Source organism: Carassius gibelio, chromosome B18 (assembly GCF_023724105.1).
Source record: "Carassius gibelio isolate Cgi1373 ecotype wild population from Czech Republic chromosome B18, carGib1.2-hapl.c, whole genome shotgun sequence".
Taxonomy (NCBI): Eukaryota; Metazoa; Chordata; class Actinopteri; order Cypriniformes; family Cyprinidae; genus Carassius; species Carassius gibelio.
This window is the reverse complement of record NC_068413.1, coordinates 1,022,328-1,047,709: the sequence shown is the minus strand read 5'-3', so window position 1 is coordinate 1,047,709 and position 25,382 is coordinate 1,022,328. Positions and strand designations below refer to the sequence as shown.

The 25,382-nt window shown below is 39.6% G+C and overlaps 5 protein-coding genes across 6 annotated transcripts in view; all 5 read left to right on the top strand.

Moving 5' to 3' along the window:
- The window catches only part of LOC127976946 (calpain-5), a 19,497-nt gene extending 18,299 nt beyond the window's left edge, over positions 1–1,198 (top strand). For both annotated transcript variants that reach the window (XM_052581538.1, XM_052581539.1), the window contains exon 13: positions 38–1,198. In XM_052581538.1, the coding sequence (XP_052437498.1) occupies positions 38–217 (180 nt within the window). In that variant the 3' untranslated portion in view covers positions 218–1,198. The remainder of the gene's footprint in view (positions 1–37) is intronic.
- Positions 1,199–10,212: 9,014 nt separating this feature from the next.
- LOC127977620 (trans-1,2-dihydrobenzene-1,2-diol dehydrogenase-like) lies at positions 10,213–17,483 on the top strand. Its single transcript, XM_052582595.1, has 7 exons — positions 10,213–10,379; positions 10,797–10,908; positions 10,983–11,146; positions 12,257–12,509; positions 13,443–13,567; positions 16,629–16,779; positions 16,866–17,483. The coding sequence occupies exons 1-7, from the start codon at positions 10,290–10,292 to the stop codon at positions 16,973–16,975; spliced, it is 1,005 nt and encodes a 334-aa protein (XP_052438555.1). The 5' UTR covers positions 10,213–10,289; the 3' UTR covers positions 16,976–17,483.
- Positions 13,582–16,438, top strand: LOC127977622 (magnetosome-associated protein MamJ-like). The gene is made up of 2 exons (XM_052582597.1): positions 13,582–14,464; positions 14,558–16,438. The coding sequence occupies exon 2, from the start codon at positions 14,878–14,880 to the stop codon at positions 15,721–15,723; it is 846 nt and encodes a 281-aa protein (XP_052438557.1). The 5' UTR covers positions 13,582–14,464; positions 14,558–14,877; the 3' UTR covers positions 15,724–16,438.
- Positions 17,484–17,906: 423 nt separating the features above from the next.
- On the top strand, positions 17,907–25,122 carry LOC127977621 (trans-1,2-dihydrobenzene-1,2-diol dehydrogenase-like). The gene is made up of 7 exons (XM_052582596.1): positions 17,907–18,039; positions 18,464–18,575; positions 18,650–18,813; positions 19,924–20,176; positions 21,110–21,234; positions 24,268–24,418; positions 24,505–25,122. Exons 1-7 carry the CDS (start codon positions 17,950–17,952, stop codon positions 24,612–24,614), a joined length of 1,005 nt encoding a protein of 334 aa, XP_052438556.1. The 5' UTR covers positions 17,907–17,949; the 3' UTR covers positions 24,615–25,122.
- LOC127977623 (magnetosome-associated protein MamJ-like) lies at positions 21,249–24,075 on the top strand. The gene is made up of 2 exons (XM_052582598.1): positions 21,249–22,131; positions 22,225–24,075. Exon 2 carries the CDS (start codon positions 22,545–22,547, stop codon positions 23,358–23,360), a length of 816 nt encoding a protein of 271 aa, XP_052438558.1. The 5' UTR covers positions 21,249–22,131; positions 22,225–22,544; the 3' UTR covers positions 23,361–24,075.
- Positions 25,123–25,382: the final 260 nt, after the last annotated feature.

Below are 25,382 nucleotides of genomic sequence, written 5' to 3'. Positions count from 1 at the left end.
TCCCTAACGCTGCTGATCTACTCTCTCCGTGCATCAGATCTACAACAGGAACCTCGTGAAGGACTCGTTCATGGGTCAGGTGGTCCTGAGCGGCGATCTGTCCGACCTGCAGACGCTTCACACGCTTCGTCTGCGGGACAAAACCAACCGGAACAACGAGGTTCCAGGTCTGCTGTCGGTGAGCCTGACCACCAGCGACGTCCTGACCAACATCTGACCGCTCCAGAGCATCTTTAACATGCTCTGTGTCTGTACTTTACACACTTATACTTACATGCTCTTTATCAGCGCTGGGGCGAAAACATCAATGCATCACGATTCATCAATCAATCAATTCTGAGATTATATATATATACAGTATATATAAATCAAGGTAGTTTAGGACATGCATTATGATTTAACATGCAGTATATATATTTTATTCAAGTATGTAGTTATGAATTCAGTTTTATATTCTGTCTGTTGTCATATTTCAAACTTTTATCTGAAATGGAGGGTCAAGGACTACTTCTGTTTAATCTGTTTACACTAAATGTTGAAATATGGAGGGCATTCCTGTTTTTCTCTTTCAAATATCTGCTATTATCTTGATTTTATCACGCTTTTGTTAAAGGAAACATTTCTCCAGATGATGAGGAGCTTTATTCAGTGTTTTTATCTGAATCCAGGATTCATTTATGTCTCTAACATGCATGATGAGTATAAATCAGTTTCAGAGCTAGAACAGTGAATATAAATGTTGAGCATCACTTGTGTAAAGACCAATTCCAGCCACAAGGTGTCAGTATATCAACTGAGGAAGAAGAAGAAGCAGGTTTAGTTCTATCTCAAAAAATATTACACAGTATATAATCACATGAATGTGAAAATCATTTTCTGCCTTGAGAAAAACAAACTTGAAAAATGTAAATGTCATCAAGCCAAATCTGCATTATTCTTCCGATTAGCAAACGCCAAGATGCTTTTTAGCTGGGAATATGAGAATCTCAGTACAACTGTGCCATTAACGATCACTATGAATGTTTTGTGTTTTATGTTTTGTTCTGTTTCTGTTTCTTTGTGTGTAAAGCCTGTTGTTTACAGATGTGCCTTATCAGAACGGGTAAAATAGCCAAAGAAGTCTGGTCATATTCTGTGACGCATCTTTTTGTTTTTCTCACTGTTTCACATAATGAAATAAAATTGAATTGAATGTTCAGTTATTTGCCTGTATTTCTACAGACGCACATTAAATTACTTTTATTTGTGGTTTTCACATGTTTATAGAATCCTGGAATATTACAGCTGTATATATTCAACTTTTTGCAATAATTGTTTTTTTTTCTTTTATACCTGGTTCAAAAAAAAATTATCTACTGCTTTGGATAGTCAAAAATATTTTTATTTTTTTATTTGTAATTTATTTAATAATTTGAATGACTGGAAATGTAATGGAATTGCATTTTTCCAAAAGTGGGAATTTTTTTTATGTCATCCTCTTTAATATTTGTGCCCTTCTTGGTATTTGTGACAATATACACTATTGGTCAAAAGTTGACAGTCAGATTTTTTATGTTTATGAATGATTTTTAAAGGATCGTGAGTAATGTTTGCTTTGATCACAAGAAAAAATTATACAGTATTTCAAAATATATTACAATAAAAAAAGTACAAATATTTCACAATATTACTGTTTACTCTATTTTTGGTCTAATGCATTAAATGCAGCCTTGGAGGCTAATAAGAGAGATCAATTATAAGAGACTTCTCAAAATGTTTTATTCCAATCTTATGACTGCTGGTAGTGTAAATTATAACAATAGTTTCCCCTGTTTTTACAAGTTCTTGTTTGCATATTAATGAATATCTCAGGACTGAAAAAGAACTAACTTCGTCTCAAATCAAATGCTGTGGAATGCATTGAAATTTTAATCAGTAACGCACTTAATTGCTGGTGAGATACTAGCTGTGTGTGTGTGTGTGTGTGTGTGTGTGTGTGTGTGTGTGTGTGTGTGTGTGTGTGTGTGTGTGTGTGTGTGTGTGTGTGTGTGTGTGACCAGCCATTCCTGATATTTCCACAAATATTTGATTAACATTAAATGTTCCTGTAAAAAGTGTAGCAGATGTTTATCACATGAATGAAGATTAAACACGAACAACACTTAAATTCTGTTGTGATGCGATTCTGTCATTGTAACATATCAAAATATATTTTTGAGACTATGTATCGAGGAATATAGTGAGTCTGAAAAAAATATATTTTTATTTAGGCTACCAGTGCTGATGATAGAGTAACAAAAAAAGACAAAAAACTTGATCAGAATATAATGTAAGATCAGTTTACAATCATATTTACAGACATAAGTTACATTAAGATAGATAGAAATCACTAGGCATTGTGTTTTCTACAGACAGGAATGTTTAGCATCCTGAATGAATGCACTATTGCTTTGTTTGAGTGATGTAAAGAAATGGTTGTCTCTAAACTTTTTAAATTTCAATGAGAGCAAAACAGAATTGATTGTTTTTAAACCCTCTGTTTCTGTGACTTCTACAATTCCAAATTTGGGTGAGTTATCACCGTATGTTAAGCAACATGTAAAAAAGTTGGGTGTTGTATTTGATGAGCAAATGAAATTTGATGGACAGATTAATACTGTGGTTAAATCTTCTTTTCTCCAACTGCGGCTTCTTGCTAAAGTAAAATATTTCCCTCTTCTGGTTTGAAAAATCTTTCAAACCAGAGACTATTGTTTACACCAAAGACGAGGCTGAAGTCCAGGGGCGGTCGTGCGTTTTCGATTAGCTCCCTCTGTGTTCATTTTTAAGTCAAGATTAAAAACCTATCTGTTTGACAAAGCTTTTATTTCTGGCTGAAGCACTGTATTTTACCATGATTTTATTTATAGTTTTTTATTTATTTATTATTATTATTTTAAATGGCTGTGGTACTTTTTAATTTTTAAATTTAATTTTTAACTTTTACTTTTATCTTTACTGTGCAAATGTGGTGTGTGTTTTATGTGAAGCACATTGGTCAACCATGTGTTGTGGAAATGGTGCTATATAAATAAAATTGACATTGACATTGACATCCTCTGATGGAGCACAAAGCAAGGATGCAAACCCAAACATGCGAACCCTCATCTTTCATCTTTAATTTGATCGCATTAATCACAAACCTTGTATAATCAGACGCTGATTGAGCACTTTTCTACTTTCAAAAAACCTTTCAGATCATGTTTTACTGTCTTTCTGATTGTAAACGTTTGGCAAATGTATCACATCATGCAAAGGATCTGACATCACAGTCAAACAGCACACAGCGGTGATGTATATGTGAGAGATGAACACTGTGAGCTCAATAGATTCTCTCGTAAGACTGGAGAAACCTTGAGAAGTACTAATCAGAGGGAACAGGCAGCACAGTGACGTGTTCCTCCGCTCATCAGCTGCTGACAGGACGGATGGAGTTCAACACACAGAGCAAAGTTAGAGGGAAGAAGGATACCCATATTCTGACTCAGACTGGACCCTCCTAAAAACCCAGCTTTTGTGTTTTAAAAACGAATAAGAATTGCATGATATTTTTTTCATATTCCAAATTAATTCATGAACATGCAAAAATAATAATAATAATAATTACTGTATGTAAACCATGCATTAAAAAAATAATAATAATACTTAGTTTAAACCTTCATATACCCATTAATGTTTTTTTTCAAGTTCAAATTCAGGGGCAAGAAAATACATTTTCAGTCTGACAGTAGCTTTACAATTAGGCTTTATGCATGACTTAAATGTGTTACATGTTCAACAATTAAAATTTGTTATTAATAACAAACAAAGCATCATAGAAAACAAAGATTTTCTTCAAATGTTACATATGTAAATGTTTCCTTGGACTGAAATATGTATGGAGGGCAGAACTTATTTTTAAACGCCTTTAAAAATATATGGAAAATTGTTATATTCTGAAATATATTTAAAATACATTTTATTATTATAGTGACTATAGCAATGACAATATTGCAACAGCTCTACTTCAACAAGTGAAATCTAGCATTATAACATATAATTGAAATAGGCAACATATTCCTGATTAAACAGTTATTCATATTGCAAATAATTATAACACTGCATATGTGCAACATAGACAATAGTGTAAAGTGCATGCAAACATTGAGAGTTTTCCCCAGCAGTTATGAAACGAAGCAGCATGAAAAGCTCACCTGTGTGTGTGTGTGTGTGTGTCTGTGCATGCATCAGCACCACAACACACTCTCTGTGACGGATGAAGACACATGCATCTCTACTGACGTGGAGAACTGAGAGTCCATGCTGAAGGTTTCACATTACAGCAGTGTCTGACTGTCTGACTGCAGAGCTGCTGATGCAGGGACTACTGTGAGCTCAAGGCTATCGATCACTGTTATGTTATTCAGCTCTCATAGCGCAGAATTAGAACCTATGTTTCATAGGTTACATATTACAATGCATTATATATCTAGTCAAGAATAATTCTGAATTCATTTATAATGCATTATAATGCTCACCTCTTCATGGTTTCTTCATGGCTCACCTCTTCACAACTCCCCCCCCCCCCCCCCCCCCCCTGCATGAGTGTTTGGAGCAATGTATCATTTGCTCAGCACTAGATGCTCTGCAGTGAATGGGTGCCGTCAGAAGGAGAGTCCAAACAGCTGATTAAAAATATCACGTGTTGAGAAGACAAAAGAAACAACAGACTTTTAAAGTCCTATCTGCTCTGAATCAGGAGAGAAATCTGCACTTTACAAGCCAAAACAGCTCTAAACAAATATGTGGCTGGATTTTGATGTAAGAGACAAAATTATTATAAAACAACAGTGGTGTCAAAAGTATTGGCATTCATTACTCAAGTAGAAGTATAGATACTAGGGTTTAAAAAGACTTTTGTAGAAGTTGAAGTATCAACTCAAGCTTTTTACTCAAGTAAAAGTGTAAAAGTACTGGTTTAAAAAACTACTTAAAGTATAAAAGTAAAAGTAATGTAAGGAAAAAAAATGCCATTAAGAACAAAAGCTTGGGCCGTGCCACAAGGGCCTATTGTGCACTACCCCACATCCTCAAAAAAAAAAATTTCAAAAGGCCATAATGACTATAATGTTATATTAAAATGTTCATGTTGAAAAATTTGGGAGGCACTAGGCTACCTGTTTCAGCCACATATATGCCCACTGAAAATGAACTCATTTTAGTACAATGCAAATACATTAAAGAGCTAGAGATATGATGACTAGTTGCCAATAAGTATTGTTATGGTGCAAAAAGTCAAACTTCAGAGGCATGTCATCAATAACCTTGAATGGAATGTAAATGTACATCCAAGCTTAGCTGCAGGACTCTGTGAGGGCAATGGACAAGAACATTGGTGCAGGCTAAAAACAATTACTCTTGTGTGGTTGACTATTTACAATAAACATTATAGTGCTGTCAAAATGAATGATTAATCTAAGTGATTATTCAAAAACTAAAAATGAAAAATAACTCATAATCCTGATACCTTCGTGATTGATAGCTTCTTGTATTCGGTACATACGTCTGCTATGTCCAGTGTTCGGAGGGTAACGAGTTACAAAGTTGATATAGAGCTTCACAGTCCCACCCACAGCCCGAGAGAGCTCTGGTGCCGGAAGTAAATTTCCCATTTATTTCTCCCATTCACTTTCGGAAAAATCCGTATCTAAAGAGTTTTAGAGCATGTGTGAGGATAACCAGCTACGGCTGAACTCATAAGCATATAACATATCATTTCAAGTGAAAAAATTAAGACAAAATCCAAAAAAAGTCAAAGGTACAAGACTGTGTACATATTTTCATTTCGAGCGCAGGAACTACTCATCCCATAAACCACCGCGCCCCATTGAATTCGACTGAAGCCACAACTGCGAACGAGGCAACGAGCCTTTTGAGCGACATCCAAATCTGATGACGGCCGCTCGCGCGAACTTTTTCCTCCAGTGAATTTTATTTTATATAGTGAATGTGCAGTAATAGCAGTTCTTTCAGTATTAATCGTGTAAATAAATAGTGTTTTATATATTTATTGTGTATTGATTTTTATTTTATCATCGTGTATTTTATATTGTGTGCGTGTGTGAAAGTGGTTAACGATAACGTCAGCAATGGTGCAGTGCTTTGTATCTGACTGCAATCACTGCTCAGTTGTCAACACATGTCGTTGCCATTACACAAATGTTCAGTAAATGCACAAAAAGGTATGTCTAGGCTAAATATTGTTTTGACAGTGGCATTATAAAATGCTTGATATGACTCATTTCATATGGAGGCTACAGTAGCCTAGCTAAAGTGGACGATAATGCTAACTAAAGTTACCAACCTCCCTGCAAAACTCTCAATGGCAGCCAAGGAGATCATGATTGCACTGATAAGTCTACCGTGCAAAAACGCAATACAGGTTTTTATTTTATTTTATTTTTTTTATTAATGATCTTCAGTCTTCACGGACCTTCGAGGGGTTTAACCAGACGGTTATACGAGCTCCACCAATCAGATGCATCACTGTGGGATTGTGGGATTGTTCAGGATTGTGGGTAATGAAGTACTTAGCCAAGACATCGCGAATAAAAGGCATTTAGATCAAAACAAGGTTAGTGCCCCCATGATCTTTTTACGTTTATATGAGCATATACTGTTGCTTAGTACAGCCGTAGCTGGTTTTAAGTCTACCATGTATGGTTACGTTTTAATGGCTTATACCCCAAATGTCAATGCAGAAATTGCATTGAATTTTTAGTTCCGGCACCAGCTGTGGGTGGGACTGTGATGCTCTATAGCCTAGATATCACAACATTGTCATTTGAGTCATTAATCGCAAACGATAATTTATTAAAACGTCTCACTACCCAACTACCTACAGTAGCTTAATTTGTGGAGGACGAAGAGAAAGCACCCATTTGGCAAATGAGCCAGTAGTGAGAAATAAATAATAACTTTTAAGTAGGGTCCAGTGCCTTTTCGATACTTTTAAAATGGTACTGGCGCCTCAACGTGCCTGAACCGATACTTAAAAAAAAAAAAAGAACTACAAAAAAAACTATGGATAACATTAAAGAACATTACAAATATTTAAAATAAATCCATAGCTTTCACCTTGGATGCTCTCATTTCCCAAGTTGTGCTTCCCTTAATCTAAGGCTAATAAATGTATTTCACAATCTGGGTCATTATTTAATACAAAAGTACACATAATGTTTCTACTGTATCTCTGTCACTCACTGTGATATTTAGTTCAGATGAGTGCTGTCTGTCACTGTCTTTAATCAGTTCTGTGAATGACTGTATGCTCATTCTTTATAAAGTAGCAACAATCTCGTTTTTAAAATACAGTACTGTGCAAAAGTCTTATGGAAAAGAAAGAATAGTGTTTTCACCATAAAAAAACGTGTTTTAAGCCAGTTATTTATATCTTTTGCTGCAATGTGTCAGTAGGACAGTAGTTTGCCATTAATTTTAATAATAATCTAGTGCGATTTTGAATGCACAAGCAGTTTGACGATGGCAAAATGAATGTTTGGAATTGTAAACTGATATTTTATACTGACAGTGACACTCTACAGCAAAATATATAAATAACTGGCCGAACACCATTCTTTTAAGTGAAAATACTGCCTAAGACTTTTGCACAGTAGTGTATGTACGTATGATTAAATGAAGTATATTTAAATAAGTGTAAGGAAACATCTGTTTCGTGATTAGCGGTGACAAGCGAAAACTTTACACTAGATGAGAAACCGACTGATCGTGACCTTTTGTAAACTGTATTTATGACAAAGAACTTCACAGATACAGATATTCTAACAATCTATCGGTAAACACACACCTTGTGTCCTCTGTCTCTGTTTGAGCTCGCGCTGCTCCACCGTGGTCGGCGGATTGAAGAGCGCGCTGAAAGACGGGAGGAGACCGGGCTGACGCCGGTTTCATTTGAAATTTAAGCGGACGGACTCTGAGGCGATCGGATACTACTGGTTCCAACCTACTTTTAAGAAATATATTTTTTGATAAACGAACCCAAAACTGTCTATGCAGTGTGATGTGACCTGTGTCATGTGCAGGTGTGATGGATCGCGTATGGACCAATAGGGTGTCGGAATGGTATATGTGTATACTTCTCATCCAACAACAATCAAATTCACTCCATCCTGATGGCGCGATTTATCTGGATAGGGTTTTTTTTTCTTTCTCTCTCTCTGAACGATAACAATCCGGAATGAAATAGCAGTAACGAAGCTATTTTTTTAAATGTAAGGAGTAGAAAGTACAGATACTTGCATGAAAATGTAAGGAGTAGAAGTAAAAAGTCGGCTGAAAAATAATTACTCAAGTAAAGTATAGATACCCCAAATTTCTACTTAAGTACAGTAACGAAGTATTTGTACTTCGTTACTTGACACCTCTGTAAAACAATAATGATGTTTCATGATTTGAAAGGCTTCTTGGATGCTTAATGCAGGAATCAAGCATAAATTAACTTGACTTGATTTAACTAAATAAAAAAGAAGACAAGGAGATCAGTGCTGAAAGGGGCGGAGCTACAGGCTTTTGTTACATTCAGAACTGGTTACATTGTGTTGTGTTTGTTACATTGCTCCATCTTTTTTGTTACTAGTTACATTGCGTCAAAGTTCCATTTTCAAAAGATGAAAACGTTCCAAAACAATCGGAGCTCAAGATTCTTCCTCACACCTTCCCTGAGTCATTTTTTCTTCCCGGTGTTGTGTGTCGCACTGGATGATTTGCAAGCCACTAAGCTCCACCTCAACAGAGAAATTCACGGGACTTTCTATCACTATTTGACCCTAAGTGTCATGAGTTAAACACATCTTTGTGAATAGTAAGCAGAGTATAAAAACACTCGAAACAAGCACAGACGTTTAGTTTCAGGTACACATTGCAGTGCTGTATATTGAATATATGTGAATATATGTATATATGAAGTACACTAAGTGAAAATAGCATTATTTTCTTTGCATTACAGTAAGTGTAAATAGTTGTTAGATGCTATTTATAGGTCACTTAGTGCAAAAAAGGTTGGATAGTTGCAACTCAGTATTGCAGTGCATTATTAAACAGTGTGAATAATAGCATATTGAGTGTAAATTATGATATTTATCAGAATTATAAAAATATATTGTTGTTTAATTGGGTTAGGGTTAGTTAGTTCCTCCTACAACTTTTCCTAAATGTACCTTTCTAGTTTTCTTTATTATTAATAACCCATGAGCCTCAAATGTCCATATAAGGAAATAAAAACATAGACTAATTAGAATATGCTAATATAAAATGCTGGATTTTAATTAGGTTTTGTTTCCACGTGTGTTTGGTGTGTCCTAATTCACATCAGATTTGAGCAGATGTTGAAGATTATTCACAAACTGAATTAACAGTGATTTTATAAAGGCATCACAGCGCCACCTAGTGACTGACTGACGCACATGATAAAGACTTATACACTATCTGTATAATTCATTTTCTCTCTTTTAAAATGTTATTAAATGTTTTAACATCATTTTGCTATTTCTTTCATTAATACTACTAATAATAAACAACAATAATTATTATTATTTTATTCCTTTCCACAGTGCAATGAACTAGTGAAAGCAACTGTGTGTGTGTTTGTGCGCACACACACACATACACACACACACACACACACACACACACACACACACACACACACACACACACACACACACACACACACACACACACCCACCCACCCACACACACACACACACACGTTTGTTTTTGTGTAAAGTGTGTTCATCCCATAGGTGTAATGGTTTTTATTCTGTAGAAACTGTATATTCTATGTCCCTTCACCAACCCTACACCTAACCCTAAACCTCACAGGAAACTTTGTGCATTTTTACTTTCTCAAAAAAACTCATTCTGTATGATTTATAAGCGTTTTGAAAAATGGGGACATGGGTTATGTGCTCATAAGACACCCTCTCCTTGTAATACCTGTGTCATACCCATGTCATTATACACACAAACACACACACACACACACACACACACCTGCTTGATCATCATTAGCTGGCACCTGTAATGAGGCTCTGATTTGTGTTGAGTCATTATGAGCTCATCAATCCACTGTGACAAAAAATAGATTTACAGAAAGACATTTACAACTGTTTCTGACTTCAAAGTTACACTTTATCAGATCACATGACGTCCTCACCTGCACTCTGGACCGCAGATAAAAGCCTGCTCCGCACAATCTGAAGGTCAGAGCGAACATGGCGACCCGCTGGGGAATCTGTGGAGCTGGAAAAATCAGCCATGATTTCTGTGTTGCTCTGAGGACACTTTCTAACGAAGATCACCAGGTACAGGACAACACAGTCAATATTCATATCGAAAATCTTTTAAAGAAGCTCAGACCTAAATTGGGTTTTCTCTTTCGTATAAACAAATGCTTTCCTTTTGAAGCAAAAAAGAGAATTATCCAAAGTTGTTTTTCTTTCTGATGTGCTTTATATGCATGCAAACTAAAGATGTTGGATTGTGTATATATCATGCTGATTTGTGACCAATGCATCTTCACATTTCCACTTATGATACTATTTATTGCCGAGGCATGGAATGAAACGCAGAGTGTTGTGATGTTAGAAGCAATCTCTAAATATATTTTTGAAGTGTTACCTAGAAGAAACAATTGAATGGTTTATGCAATTATTTTTATATGCTGCTGGATGAGAAAATCTGACTCAGTCATTAACTTTCTGTCTGTTTGTGTTTTGTAGATAGTTGCAGTTGCATCAAGAAGCCTAGAAAGTGCAGAGAAGTTTGCAAAAACCCACAGCATCCCAAAAGCATATGGCAGCTACCAGGAGCTGGCGAAGGACCCCAATATTGGTGAGTAAACAGACAGAGCTGGACAGAATTGAAGAGACAGTCCCTGAGAGTCACTGACGAGCGTCTCCTGTCAGATGTGCTGTACATCGGGGTTGTGCACACACATCATCTGCAGGTGGGTCTGCTGTTCCTCAACGCTGGGAAGAATGTGCTGTGTGAGAAACCCTTCGCCATGAACCTCCGAGAGGTCAGACAGCTCGTCTCGGCCGCCCGCGAGAACAACGTCTTCCTCATGGAGGTAAACGCATGCAGCACAATGACCTGATCTACTAATGTAGACTGGACACTAGACGCACTAGTTGAGTTCCCCATGAAAGAAGTGGACGTTTCCTGAGGTCACATCATTCAAAACAGAGTGAGCAGTGTCTGTGTCATCATCAGAATGACGGACGAGTTTTGATTTCCAGATATTTCAACAGCAGCATTCTTGTAGATTAGTAGCATTCTGCTCTCATGAATGAATCTGGGATTAATGTGGAGGGAATCTACTGAAAACATGTCCTGGTTATATTTCACGACACAGGTAATGAAAAAAATAATGTTTGTGTGTGTGTGTGTGTGTGTGTGTGTGTGTATATATATATAAAATAACAGTATCTACTTGTGACATTAACTATGCACATTTCTTCCCACATTCTGATTAACTTATTGCATTTTGCTTTTGTGAATTTTCATTAATTGTAATCATGATTCTCATTCAGTTATTATTATGAAAACAAAATATTTTTAATTAAAATACGCATTAATCTAAAACTTTAAAATAAGGCAAAATCTAATGATTTTCTAATACTATTTGTAAATGCACTAAAATATATATATAATTCTTGATGAAAAAAAATATTTTTTAATTATTTTATTTTATTTTATTTTATTTTATTTTATTTATTTTATATTTCATAAATATATATATATATATATATTAACTGTCAACCTAATTGTCTTTGTCTTTGTCTCTGTCTCTTTCTCTGTCTCCATCTCCATCTGTGTCTCCGTCTTTGTCTCTGTCTCTGTCTCCGTCTCCATCTGTGTCTCCATCTGTGTCTCCATCTGTGTCTGTGTCTCTGTCTCTGCCTCTCTGTCTCTGTCTGTGTCTCCATCTCCATCTGTGTCTCCGTCTGTGTCTCTGTCTCCGTCTCCATCTGTTTCTCCATCTGTGTCTCTGTCTGTGTCTCCGTCTGTGTCTCTGTCTGTGTCTCCATCTCTTTGTCTCTGTCTGTGTGTCCTTCTCCATCTCTGTATGTGTCTCTGTCTCCATCTGTGTCTCTGTCTGTGTCTCTGTCTCCATCTGTGTTTCTGTCTGTGTCTCCGTCTCCATCTGTGTCTCCGTCTCTGTCTCTGTCTGTGTCAGGCGGTCTGGTCCAGGTGTTTCCCCTTGTATGCTGAGGTCGGCAGGCTGCTCTCAGAAAACACCATCGGGGAGGTGAAGATGGTGAAGGCGTATTTCGGTCTTCCTCTGCTGGACCGTGAGCGCAGCACACAGAAGGAGCAGGGTGGAGGAGCGCTGATGGACATCGGCATCTACTGCCTACAGTTCGCTCTGATGGTGTTCAAGGGGGAAAGACCAGAATCCATCCACGCCACGGGAGTCCTGCTTCCCTCAGGTACAGCAAATATCACCACTACATTACTTATCATGCATATTCTCTTTGCAAAATGCATCTATCTGAGACGGTTCTTAGTTTGTTTTTTAGTTTGTAAAGGGAATGTTCTTATAGGATTCTGGGAATGTTCTCTTAATGAACAAATGTTCTTCCAGTAGTATTTATCTAATGTTATCTGGTCATTAATAATGCTCTAAAAACGTATGCACAACTTTACTTGTACATAGGTCAGTTATTTACTAGTTTTAGATTTCTGAATCAAAATTTCAGAATTTCGAAACACGAGAGCAAAATGTAAAAATTGAATGTTCACTTAAAGCTGAAGTAGGTAACTTTTGTAAAAATGTATTTGTGAAACCTGTCATTATGTCCTGACAGTAGAATATGAGATAGAAAAAAATCAAGCTCCTCTAGCTCCTCCCAGTGTCCTATTGCCATTTGCAGAAATTCATCCGCTCCCGGTTAGAAACAACCAATCAGAGCTGCGGTCCGTAACTTTTTTTTGTGTTCAAGATTTACAAAATGTATATAATAACCGAGTACACCATGAATCCATTTTCCAAACCGTGCTTTTAGCCTGTCCTGAATCATTAGGGTACATCTATAATAAGTGTTTATATTCAGACTATTTTAGATTGCTTCGGGGGTACCTCAGCGGAGTAACCCAGTACCTTTGTGATTCTTCATAGACATAAACAGAGAGAAGTAGCTCCGGCTACAATGTTCTTCCGCAAGATGCAAGCAGTTCTGTTTATTAACCGCTAGAGTGTCAAAAGTTACCTACCGCAGCTTTAATGTTTTCTCTAATGTTCACATAAAAAATAATTTGGTCTTAAAAACTGTACATTTACCTTCATAAAAGCAGTAGAAACCCTGAATAAATCATTGAGGCTGTTGTTATCTGGTGTGTGTTATCTGTGCCTCTTCTGTCAGGGGTTGATGAGTCGATGGTGGTGGTCCTGAAGTTCTCGGGGAACAGGATGGCTGTGTGTGTCTGCTCCATCGCCTGTGATCTTCCCAATGATGCCACCATCTGCGGAAGCAAAGGCATGATCCGAGTGAGGACACACATTTCATTTCACATCATGACTGAACTGAAACAAACATTATAAAATCATTCATTTATAGTACATTGGACTGTTCTTGTTGATATGTTTCTAATACAAATCAATTTTGCACTTGCCACTTACACGTGCTGGTCATATAATTAGAATATCATCAAAAAGTTGATTTATTTCCTTAATTCCATTCAAAAAGTGAAACTTGTATATTATATTCATTCATTACACACAGACTGATGTATTTCAAATGTTTATTTCTTTTAATTTTGATGATTATAATTGACAACTAAGGAAAATCCCAAATTCAGTATCTCAGAAAATAAGAATATTGTGAAAAGGTTCAATATTAAAGACACTTGGTGCCACACTCTAATCAGCTAATTAACTCAAAACACCTGCAAAGGACTTTAAATGGTCTCTCAGTCTAGAACTATAGGCTACCCAATCATGGGGAAGACTGCTGATTTGACTGTTGTCCAAAAGACGACCATTGACACCTTGCACAAGGTGCATTCAAAAATGTGGGGGAGATTCACAAAGAGTGGACTGCAGCTGGAGTCAGTGCTTCAAGAACCACTACACACAGACGTATGCAAGACATGGGTTTCAGCTTCGCATTCCTTGTGTCAAGCCCCCCTTGAACAACAGACAGCGTCTGAAACATCTCACTTCAAAAAAGACTGGACTGCTACTGAGTGGTCCAAATTTATGTTCTCTGATGAAAGTAAATTTTGCATTTCCTTTGGATATCAGGGTCCAAGAGTCTGGAGGAAGATAGGAGAGGTACACAATCCACATTGCTTGAGATCCAGTGTAAAGTTTCCACAGTCAGTGATGGTTTGGGGTGCCATGTCATCTGCTGGTGTTGGTCCACTGTGTTTTCTGAAGTCAAAGGTCAATGCAGCCATATACCAGGAAGTTTTAGAGCACTTCATGCTTCCTGCTGTTGACCAACTTTATGGAGATGCAGATTTCATTTTCCAACAGGACTTGAAACCTGCACACAGTGCCAAAGCTACCAGTACCTGGTTTAAGGACCATGGTATCCCTGTTCTTAATTGCCCAGCAATCTCCTGTGTCTCCGCTGGTTCTGCCCAGAAATGAATCTCATGTGTCTCCGCTGGTTCCGCCCAGCATAGAGTCCCCTGTGTCTCCGCTGGTTCCGCCCAGAAATGAATCTCCTGTGTCTCAACTGGTTCCGCCCAGCACTGAATCCCCTGTATCTCCGCTGATCCTGACTATCCCTTCTTCATCTCCTGGGCATCCCAATCCCCAGTTGAGCCCAGGGAGGGGCTCCCGATTCCCTGATGAGCTCAAGGAGGGCTCCTGAACCCCAGTTCGCTCCAGTGTCAGCTCCAGCTCCAGAGCGCACTCCAATGTCAGCTCTAGCCCCAGAGCTCACTCCAGTGTCAGCTCCAGCCCCAAAGCTCACTCCAGTGTCAGCTCCAGCCCCGGAGCTCACTCCAGTGTCAGCTCCAGCCCCAGAGCTTGCTCCAGTGTCAGCTCCAGCTCCAGAGCTCACTCCAGTGTCAGCTCCAGCCCCAAAGCTCACTCCAGTGTCAGCTCCAGCCCCGGAGCTCACTCCAGTGTCGGCTCCAGCCCCGGAGCTCGCTCCAGTGTCGGCTCCGGCTCCAGCTCCGGAGCTCCCTCCAGTGTCGGCTCCAGCCCCAGAGCTTGCTCCAGTGTCGGCTCCGGCTCCAGCTCCGGAGCTCCCTCCAGTGTCGGCTCAAGCCCCAGAGCTCGGTCCAGTGTCGGCTCCAGCCCCAGAGCTCGCTCCAGTGTTGGCTCCAGCCCCAGAGCTCACTCCAGTGTCGGCTCCAGCCCCAGAGCTCGCTCCAGTGTCGGCCCCAGAGCTCGCTCCAGTGTCGGCTCCAGCTCCAGAGCTCGCTCCAGTGTCGGCTCCAGCCCCAGAGCTCGCTCCAGTGTCGGTTCCAGCCCCAGAGCTCGCTCCAGTGTCAGCCCCAGAGCTCGCTCCAGTGTCGGCTCCAGCCCCAGAGCTCGCTCCAGTGTCGGCTCCAGCCCCAAAGCTTGCTCTAGTTTTGGTTCCAGCCCTAGAGCTCGGTCCAGTGTCGGCTCCAGGCCCAGAGTCCAGCCCAGTGAGTTTTCTCAAGTATTTTTTTTTACGGGGGGTTGCAGTAGAGATCCAGCCATAGAGGCCGAGGTGGGGGTTGGAGTCAAGGACTCGGAGGCAGCTCCGCCATGGTCGCCCCAGTCTCCAGATCCCCCACACCCCCGCCCAACCCCACTCCCCGGTGTTATGGCTCAGGACTAGGCTTCCGGGAGAGGGGAGTACTGTCACAAGTCGGTCTCACAATGCACTCCCTCACTCAAGTATTAATCACCAGCACCTGCTCACTATTCAGTCATTTAATGATTCCTCCAAGTCCTCCTCTCCTACGTCTCTCTCGAGGTGTGTGCAACAACTCATCCATCCTGGTCACCCTCTTTACTTTGTCTGTAAAGAGAAAACCAGTATCAATCCCAGCCTTCGATTCCATACTCAACACCGAATACGGATATATTAATCTTCTCCTGCTTGCTTATACACCTGTTTTAATAAACTTTAATATTATTAACCTTCTGTTCCCGAGCCCGTGTGTTACAATATATTTATTATGTATATATAAACACATACATACAGCATATATTAAGAAAAATATTAACAAGTATTTAAATTTATCTATGTATATTCATATAAATTGTTTAATATATAAATGTAACATATTTTTCTTAAATATATACATGCATGTGTGTGTATTATGAAAAAAATTGTGATAAATTGCAATTAATCGTTCGACAGCGATTAATCGTTTATTTCATTTTTTACTTTTATTTGAGGTTTGTGTAAATCCACTTAAGATTCACACACACACATATATATATATATATATATATATATATATATATATATATATATATATATATATACTGAATTAATATTCTACATTTTGGCACTATTTTTTTCTCGTTTTATTGTTGATATGGTCACTAGTAAATAAACTTAAGTTTTGTCATGCTAATGCCATTTGATGCAGAATAATGCAGTTCTGTGTTCTAGGTGGCGCACCCCATGCACTGCCCAACCGTTCTGGAGCTGAATGGTAAAAAGACAGAGTTCCCTCTTCCTGAACCCGGCCTGCCTCTGAACTTCCACAACAGCACAGGACTGAGATACGAGGCAGAGGAAGTGAGGCGCTGTCTGCTGAAAGGTGACGCTCTGTTAAACCTGCTGTGCTTGTGATGAAATGAGCATGAGCTCTGTGTCAGGATGATGTTGATATGATCTGTCTCACAGGACTGAAGGAGAGCATCAAGATGTCACTCACAGACTCAGAGCTGCTCACTGAGATCATGGATGAGGCCCGGAGACAGGTGGGCGTGGTTTATGATCAGGACACCCAATGACGGGCCTGCATTCCTTGATTGACCTGCGCTGGATGGTGCTACTCATGATGCAAAGAAACAATCATGCTTGAATGAAATGTCTTGGAGACAAATTGTGTGTAATAAAAGTGACACAAACACAGCGGAATGTGTGGAATCTCTTCATTAATTCATTATGATAGTCAAAAGAGTGTTGCTGATTTATAGATTATATTGAGGGTTCGAAATATTGTGGACCACAATACAATACGATTGTTTGCATTTTTGCATTTTTCACTTAATAGCCAATATCCTTCAGTTTTACATTGCAGCCATAAATCATGATGTTCTTCTGTTAAAAGCCTGTCAGTGGGTGATATTTGAGCTGAGTACTGAAAGTTATTGAGATAGATACACTGTGAATCAACAATGCAATTTTTGCATTAATTTATAATTATTTAACATTTTCTTGAAACATTTCCACAAATCCATAAATACTATTTTAAATAACTTGATTTATTTTAAACATACATCAACAAGCTTTCTTGGAGGAAATATTAAAGTCATATATATATATATACTGTATGTGTGTGTGTGTGGACTGGGGGGAATTAGTGAAATAAATCTACTTTTTGATGATATTCTAATTATATGACCAGCACCTGTATATACAGTACACACACACACACACACACACACACACATATATATATAGAAAATGTGCATCTGGCTGGTCTCCACCGGAGTGACATAATGTTTTCTAGACATACTTTATAAACGAATAAAAATAAACACATGCTTGATCATCATTAGCTGGCACCTGTAATGAGGCTCTGATTTGTGTTGAGTCATTATGAGCTCATCAATCCACTGTGACAAAAAATAGATTTACAGAAAGACATTTACAACTGTTTCTGACTTCAAAGTTACACTTTATCAGATCACATGACGTCCTCACCTGCACTCTGGACCACAGATAAAAGCCTGCTCCGCACAATCTGAAGGTCAGAGCGAACATGGCGACCCGCTGGGGAATCTGTGGAGCTGGAAAAATCAGCCATGATTTCTGTGTTGCTCTGAGGACACTTTCTAACGAAGATCACCAGGTACAGGACAACACAGTCAATATTCATATCGAAAATCTTTTAAAGAAGCTCAGACCTAAATTGGGTTTTCTCTTTCGTATAAACAAATGCTTTCCTTTTGAAGCAAAAAAGAGAATTATCCAAAGTTGTTTTTCTTTCTGATGTGCTTTATATGCATGCAAACTAAAGATGTTGGATTGTGTATATATCATGCTACAATACTATTTGTGACCAATGCATCTTCACATTTCCACTTATGATACTATTTATTGCCGAGGCATGGAATGAAACGCAGAGTGTTGTGATGTTAGAAGCAATCTCTAAATATATTTTTGAAGTGTTACCTAGAAGAAACAATTGAATGGTTTATGCAATTATTTTTATATGCTGCTGGATGAGAAAATCTGACTCAGTCATTAACTTTCTGTCTGTTTGTGTTTTGTAGATAGTTGCAGTTGCATCAAGAAGCCTAGAAAGTGCAGAGAAGTTTGCAAAAACCCACAGCATCCCAAAAGCATATGGCAGCTACCAGGAGCTGGCGAAGGACCCCAATATTGGTGAGTAAACAGACAGAGCTGGACAGAATTGAAGAGACAGTCCCTGAGAGTCACTGACGAGCGTCTCCTGTCAGATGTGCTGTACATCGGGGTTGTGCACACACATCATCTGCAGGTGGGTCTGCTGTTCCTCAACGCTGGGAAGAATGTGCTGTGTGAGAAACCCTTCGCCATGAACCTCCGAGAGGTCAGACAGCTCGTCTCGGCCGCCCGCGAGAACAACGTCTTCCTCATGGAGGTAAACGCATGCAGCACAATGACCTGATCTACTAATGTAGACTGGACACTAGACGCACTAGTTGAGTTCCCCATGAAAGAAGTGGACGTTTCCTGAGGTCACATCATTCAAAACAGAGTGAGCAGTGTCTGTGTCATCATCAGAATGACGGACGAGTTTTGATTTCCAGATATTTCAACAGCAGCATTCTTGTAGATTAGTAGCATTCTGCTCTCATGAATGAATCTGGGATTAATGTGGAGGGAATCTACTGAAAACATGTCCTGGTTATATTTCACGACACAGGTAATGAAAAAAATAATGTTTGTGTGTGTGTGTGTGTGTGTGTGTGTGTGTATATATATATAAAATAACAGTATCTACTTGTGACATTAACTATGCACATTTCTTCCCACATTCTGATTAACTTATTGCATTTTGCTTTTGTGAATTTTCATTAATTGTAATCATGATTCTCATTCAGTTATTATTATGAAAACAAAATATTTTTAATTAAAATACGCATTAATCTAAAACTTTAAAATAAGGCAAAATCTAATGATTTTCTAATACTATTTGTAAATGCACTAAAATATATATATAATTCTTGATGAAAAAAAATATTTTTTAATTATTTTATTTTATTTTATTTTATTTTATTTTATTTATTTTATATTTCATAAATATATATATATATATATATTAACTGTCAACCTAATTGTCTTTGTCTTTGTCTCTGTCTCTTTCTCTGTCTCCATCTCCATCTGTGTCTCCGTCTTTGTCTCTGTCTCTGTCTCCGTCTCCATCTGTGTCTCCATCTGTGTCTCCATCTGTGTCTGTGTCTCTGTCTCTGCCTCTCTGTCTCTGTCTGTGTCTCCATCTCCATCTGTGTCTCCGTCTGTGTCTCTGTCTCCGTCTCCATCTGTTTCTCCATCTGTGTCTCTGTCTGTGTCTCCGTCTGTGTCTCTGTCTGTGTCTCCATCTCTTTGTCTCTGTCTGTGTGTCCTTCTCCATCTCTGTATGTGTCTCTGTCTCCATCTGTGTCTCTGTCTGTGTCTCTGTCTCCATCTGTGTTTCTGTCTGTGTCTCCGTCTCCATCTGTGTCTCCGTCTCTGTCTCTGTCTGTGTCAGGCGGTCTGGTCCAGGTGTTTCCCCTTGTATGCTGAGGTCGGCAGGCTGCTCTCAGAAAACACCATCGGGGAGGTGAAGATGGTGAAGGCGTATTTCGGTCTTCCTCTGCTGGACCGTGAGCGCAGCACACAGAAGGAGCAGGGTGGAGGAGCGCTGATGGACATCGGCATCTACTGCCTACAGTTCGCTCTGATGGTGTTCAAGGGGGAAAGACCAGAATCCATCCACGCCACGGGAGTCCTGCTTCCCTCAGGTACAGCAAATATCACCACTACATTACTTATCATGCATATTCTCTTTGCAAAATGCATCTATCTGAGACGGTTCTTAGTTTGTTTTTTAGTTTGTAAAGGGAATGTTCTTATAGGATTCTGGGAATGTTCTCTTAATGAACAAATGTTCTTCCAGTAGTATTTATCTAATGTTATCTGGTCATTAATAATGCTCTAAAAACGTATGCACAACTTTACTTGTACATAGGTCAGTTATTTACTAGTTTTAGATTTCTGAATCAAAATTTCAGAATTTCGAAACACGAGAGCAAAATGTAAAAATTGAATGTTCACTTAAAGCTGAAGTAGGTAACTTTTGTAAAAATGTATTTGTGAAACCTGTCATTATGTCCTGACAGTAGAATATGAGATAGAAAAAAATCAAGCTCCTCTAGCTCCTCCCAGTGTCCTATTGCCATTTGCAGAAATTCATCCGCTCCCGGTTAGAAACAACCAATCAGAGCTGCGGTCCGTAACTTTTTTTTGTGTTCAAGATTTACAAAATGTATATAATAACCGAGTACACCATGAATCCATTTTCCAAACCGTGCTTTTAGCCTGTCCTGAATCATTAGGGTACATCTATAATAAGTGTTTATATTCAGACTATTTTAGATTGCTTCGGGGGTACCTCAGCGGAGTAACCCAGTACCTTTGTGATTCTTCATAGACATAAACAGAGAGAAGTAGCTCCGGCTACAATGTTCTTCCGCAAGATGCAAGCAGTTCTGTTTATTAACCGCTAGAGTGTCAAAAGTTACCTACCGCAGCTTTAATGTTTTCTCTAATGTTCACATAAAAAATAATTTGGTCTTAAAAACTGTACATTTACCTTCATAAAAGCAGTAGAAACCCTGAATAAATCATTGAGGCTGTTGTTATCTGGTGTGTGTTATCTGTGCCTCTTCTGTCAGGGGTTGATGAGTCGATGGTGGTGGTCCTGAAGTTCTCGGGGAACAGGATGGCTGTGTGTGTCTGCTCCATCGCCTGTGATCTTCCCAATGATGCCACCATCTGCGGAAGCAAAGGCATGATCCGAGTGAGGACACACATTTCATTTCACATCATGACTGAACTGAAACAAACATTATAAAATCATTCATTTATAGTACATTGGACTGTTCTTGTTGATATGTTTCTAATACAAATCAATTTTGCACTTGCCACTTACACGTGCTGGTCATATAATTAGAATATCATCAAAAAGTTGATTTATTTCCTTAATTCCATTCAAAAAGTGAAACTTGTATATTATATTCATTCATTACACACAGACTGATGTATTTCAAATGTTTATTTCTTTTAATTTTGATGATTATAATTGACAACTAAGGAAAATCCCAAATTCAGTATCTCAGAAAATAAGAATATTGTGAAAAGGTTCAATATTAAAGACACTTGGTGCCACACTCTAATCAGCTAATTAACTCAAAACACCTGCAAAGGACTTTAAATGGTCTCTCAGTCTAGAACTATAGGCTACCCAATCATGGGGAAGACTGCTGATTTGACTGTTGTCCAAAAGACGACCATTGACACCTTGCACAAGGTGCATTCAAAAATGTGGGGGAGATTCACAAAGAGTGGACTGCAGCTGGAGTCAGTGCTTCAAGAACCACTACACACAGACGTATGCAAGACATGGGTTTCAGCTTCGCATTCCTTGTGTCAAGCCCCCCTTGAACAACAGACAGCGTCTGAAACATCTCACTTCAAAAAAGACTGGACTGCTACTGAGTGGTCCAAATTTATGTTCTCTGATGAAAGTAAATTTTGCATTTCCTTTGGATATCAGGGTCCAAGAGTCTGGAGGAAGATAGGAGAGGTACACAATCCACATTGCTTGAGATCCAGTGTAAAGTTTCCACAGTCAGTGATGGTTTGGGGTGCCATGTCATCTGCTGGTGTTGGTCCACTGTGTTTTCTGAAGTCAAAGGTCAATGCAGCCATATACCAGGAAGTTTTAGAGCACTTCATGCTTCCTGCTGTTGACCAACTTTATGGAGATGCAGATTTCATTTTCCAACAGGACTTGAAACCTGCACACAGTGCCAAAGCTACCAGTACCTGGTTTAAGGACCATGGTATCCCTGTTCTTAATTGCCCAGCAATCTCCTGTGTCTCCGCTGGTTCTGCCCAGAAATGAATCTCATGTGTCTCCGCTGGTTCCGCCCAGCATAGAGTCCCCTGTGTCTCCGCTGGTTCCGCCCAGAAATGAATCTCCTGTGTCTCAACTGGTTCCGCCCAGCACTGAATCCCCTGTATCTCCGCTGATCCTGACTATCCCTTCTTCATCTCCTGGGCATCCCAATCCCCAGTTGAGCCCAGGGAGGGGCTCCCGATTCCCTGATGAGCTCAAGGAGGGCTCCTGAACCCCAGTTCGCTCCAGTGTCAGCTCCAGCTCCAGAGCGCACTCCAATGTCAGCTCTAGCCCCAGAGCTCACTCCAGTGTCAGCTCCAGCCCCAAAGCTCACTCCAGTGTCAGCTCCAGCCCCGGAGCTCACTCCAGTGTCAGCTCCAGCCCCAGAGCTTGCTCCAGTGTCAGCTCCAGCTCCAGAGCTCACTCCAGTGTCAGCTCCAGCCCCAAAGCTCACTCCAGTGTCAGCTCCAGCCCCGGAGCTCACTCCAGTGTCGGCTCCAGCCCCGGAGCTCGCTCCAGTGTCGGCTCCGGCTCCAGCTCCGGAGCTCCCTCCAGTGTCGGCTCCAGCCCCAGAGCTTGCTCCAGTGTCGGCTCCGGCTCCAGCTCCGGAGCTCCCTCCAGTGTCGGCTCAAGCCCCAGAGCTCGGTCCAGTGTCGGCTCCAGCCCCAGAGCTCGCTCCAGTGTTGGCTCCAGCCCCAGAGCTCACTCCAGTGTCGGCTCCAGCCCCAGAGCTCGCTCCAGTGTCGGCCCCAGAGCTCGCTCCAGTGTCGGCTCCAGCTCCAGAGCTCGCTCCAGTGTCGGCTCCAGCCCCAGAGCTCGCTCCAGTGTCGGCCCCAGAGCTCGCTCCAGTGTCGGCTCCAGCCCCAGAGCTCGCTCCAGTGTCGGCTCCAGCCCCAAAGCTTGCTCTAGTTTTGGTTCCAGCCCTAGAGCTCGGTCCAGTGTCGGCTCCAGGCCCAGAGTCCAGCCCAGTGAGTTTTCTCAAGTATTTTTTTTTACGGGGGGTTGCAGTAGAGATCCAGCCATAGAGGCCGAGGTGGGGGTTGGAGTCAAGGACTCGGAGGCAGCTCCGCCATGGTCGCCCCAGTCTCCAGATCCCCCACACCCCCGCCCAACCCCACTCCCCGGTGTTATGGCTCAGGACTAGGCTTCCGGGAGAGGGGAGTACTGTCACAAGTCGGTCTCACAATGCACTCCCTCACTCAAGTATTAATCACCAGCACCTGCTCACTATTCAGTCATTTAATGATTCCTCCAAGTCCTCCTCTCCTACGTCTCTCTCGAGGTGTGTGCAACAACTCATCCATCCTGGTCACCCTCTTTACTTTGTCTGTAAAGAGAAAACCAGTATCAATCCCAGCCTTCGATTCCATACTCAACACCGAATACGGATATATTAATCTTCTCCTGCTTGCTTATACACCTGTTTTAATAAACTTTAATATTATTAACCTTCTGTTCCCGAGCCCGTGTGTTACAATATATTTATTATGTATATATAAACACATACATACAGCATATATTAAGAAAAATATTAACAAGTATTTAAATTTATCTATGTATATTCATATAAATTGTTTAATATATAAATGTAACATATTTTTCTTAAATATATACATGCATGTGTGTGTATTATGAAAAAAATTGTGATAAATTGCAATTAATCGTTCGACAGCGATTAATCGTTTATTTCATTTTTTACTTTTATTTGAGGTTTGTGTAAATCCACTTAAGATTCACACACACACATATATATATATATATATATATATATATATATATATATATATATATATATATATATACTGAATTAATATTCTACATTTTGGCACTATTTTTTTCTCGTTTTATTGTTGATATGGTCACTAGTAAATAAACTTAAGTTTTGTCATGCTAATGCCATTTGATGCAGAATAATGCAGTTCTGTGTTCTAGGTGGCGCACCCCATGCACTGCCCAACCGTTCTGGAGCTGAATGGTAAAAAGACAGAGTTCCCTCTTCCTGAACCCGGCCTGCCTCTGAACTTCCACAACAGCACAGGACTGAGATACGAGGCAGAGGAAGTGAGGCGCTGTCTGCTGAAAGGTGACGCTCTGTTAAACCTGCTGTGCTTGTGATGAAATGAGCATGAGCTCTGTGTCAGGATGATGTTGATATGATCTGTCTCACAGGACTGAAGGAGAGCATCAAGATGTCACTCACAGACTCAGAGCTGCTCACTGAGATCATGGATGAGGCCCGGAGACAGGTGGGCGTGGTTTATGATCAGGACACCCAATGACGGGCCTGCATTCCTTGATTGACCTGCGCTGGATGGTGCTACTCATGATGCAAAGAAACAATCATGCTTGAATGAAATGTCTTGGAGACAAATTGTGTGTAATAAAAGTGACACAAACACAGCGGAATGTGTGGAATCTCTTCATTAATTCATTATGATAGTCAAAAGAGTGTTGCTGATTTATAGATTATATTGAGGGTTCGAAATATTGTGGACCACAATACAATACGATTGTTTGCATTTTTGCATTTTTCACTTAATAGCCAATATCCTTCAGTTTTACATTGCAGCCATAAATCATGATGTTCTTCTGTTAAAAGCCTGTCAGTGGGTGATATTTGAGCTGAGTACTGAAAGTTATTGAGATAGATACACTGTGAATCAACAATGCAATTTTTGCATTAATTTATAATTATTTAACATTTTCTTGAAACATTTCCACAAATCCATAAATACTATTTTAAATAACTTGATTTATTTTAAACATACATCAACAAGCTTTCTTGGAGGAAATATTAAAGTCATATATATATATATACTGTATGTGTGTGTGTGTGGACTGGGGGGAATTAGTGAAATAAATCTACTTTTTGATGATATTCTAATTATATGACCAGCACCTGTATATACAGTACACACACACACACACACACACACACACATATATATATAGAAAATGTGCATCTGGCTGGTCTCCACCGGAGTGACATAATGTTTTCTAGACATACTTTATAAACGAATAAAAATAAACACATGCTTGATCATCAT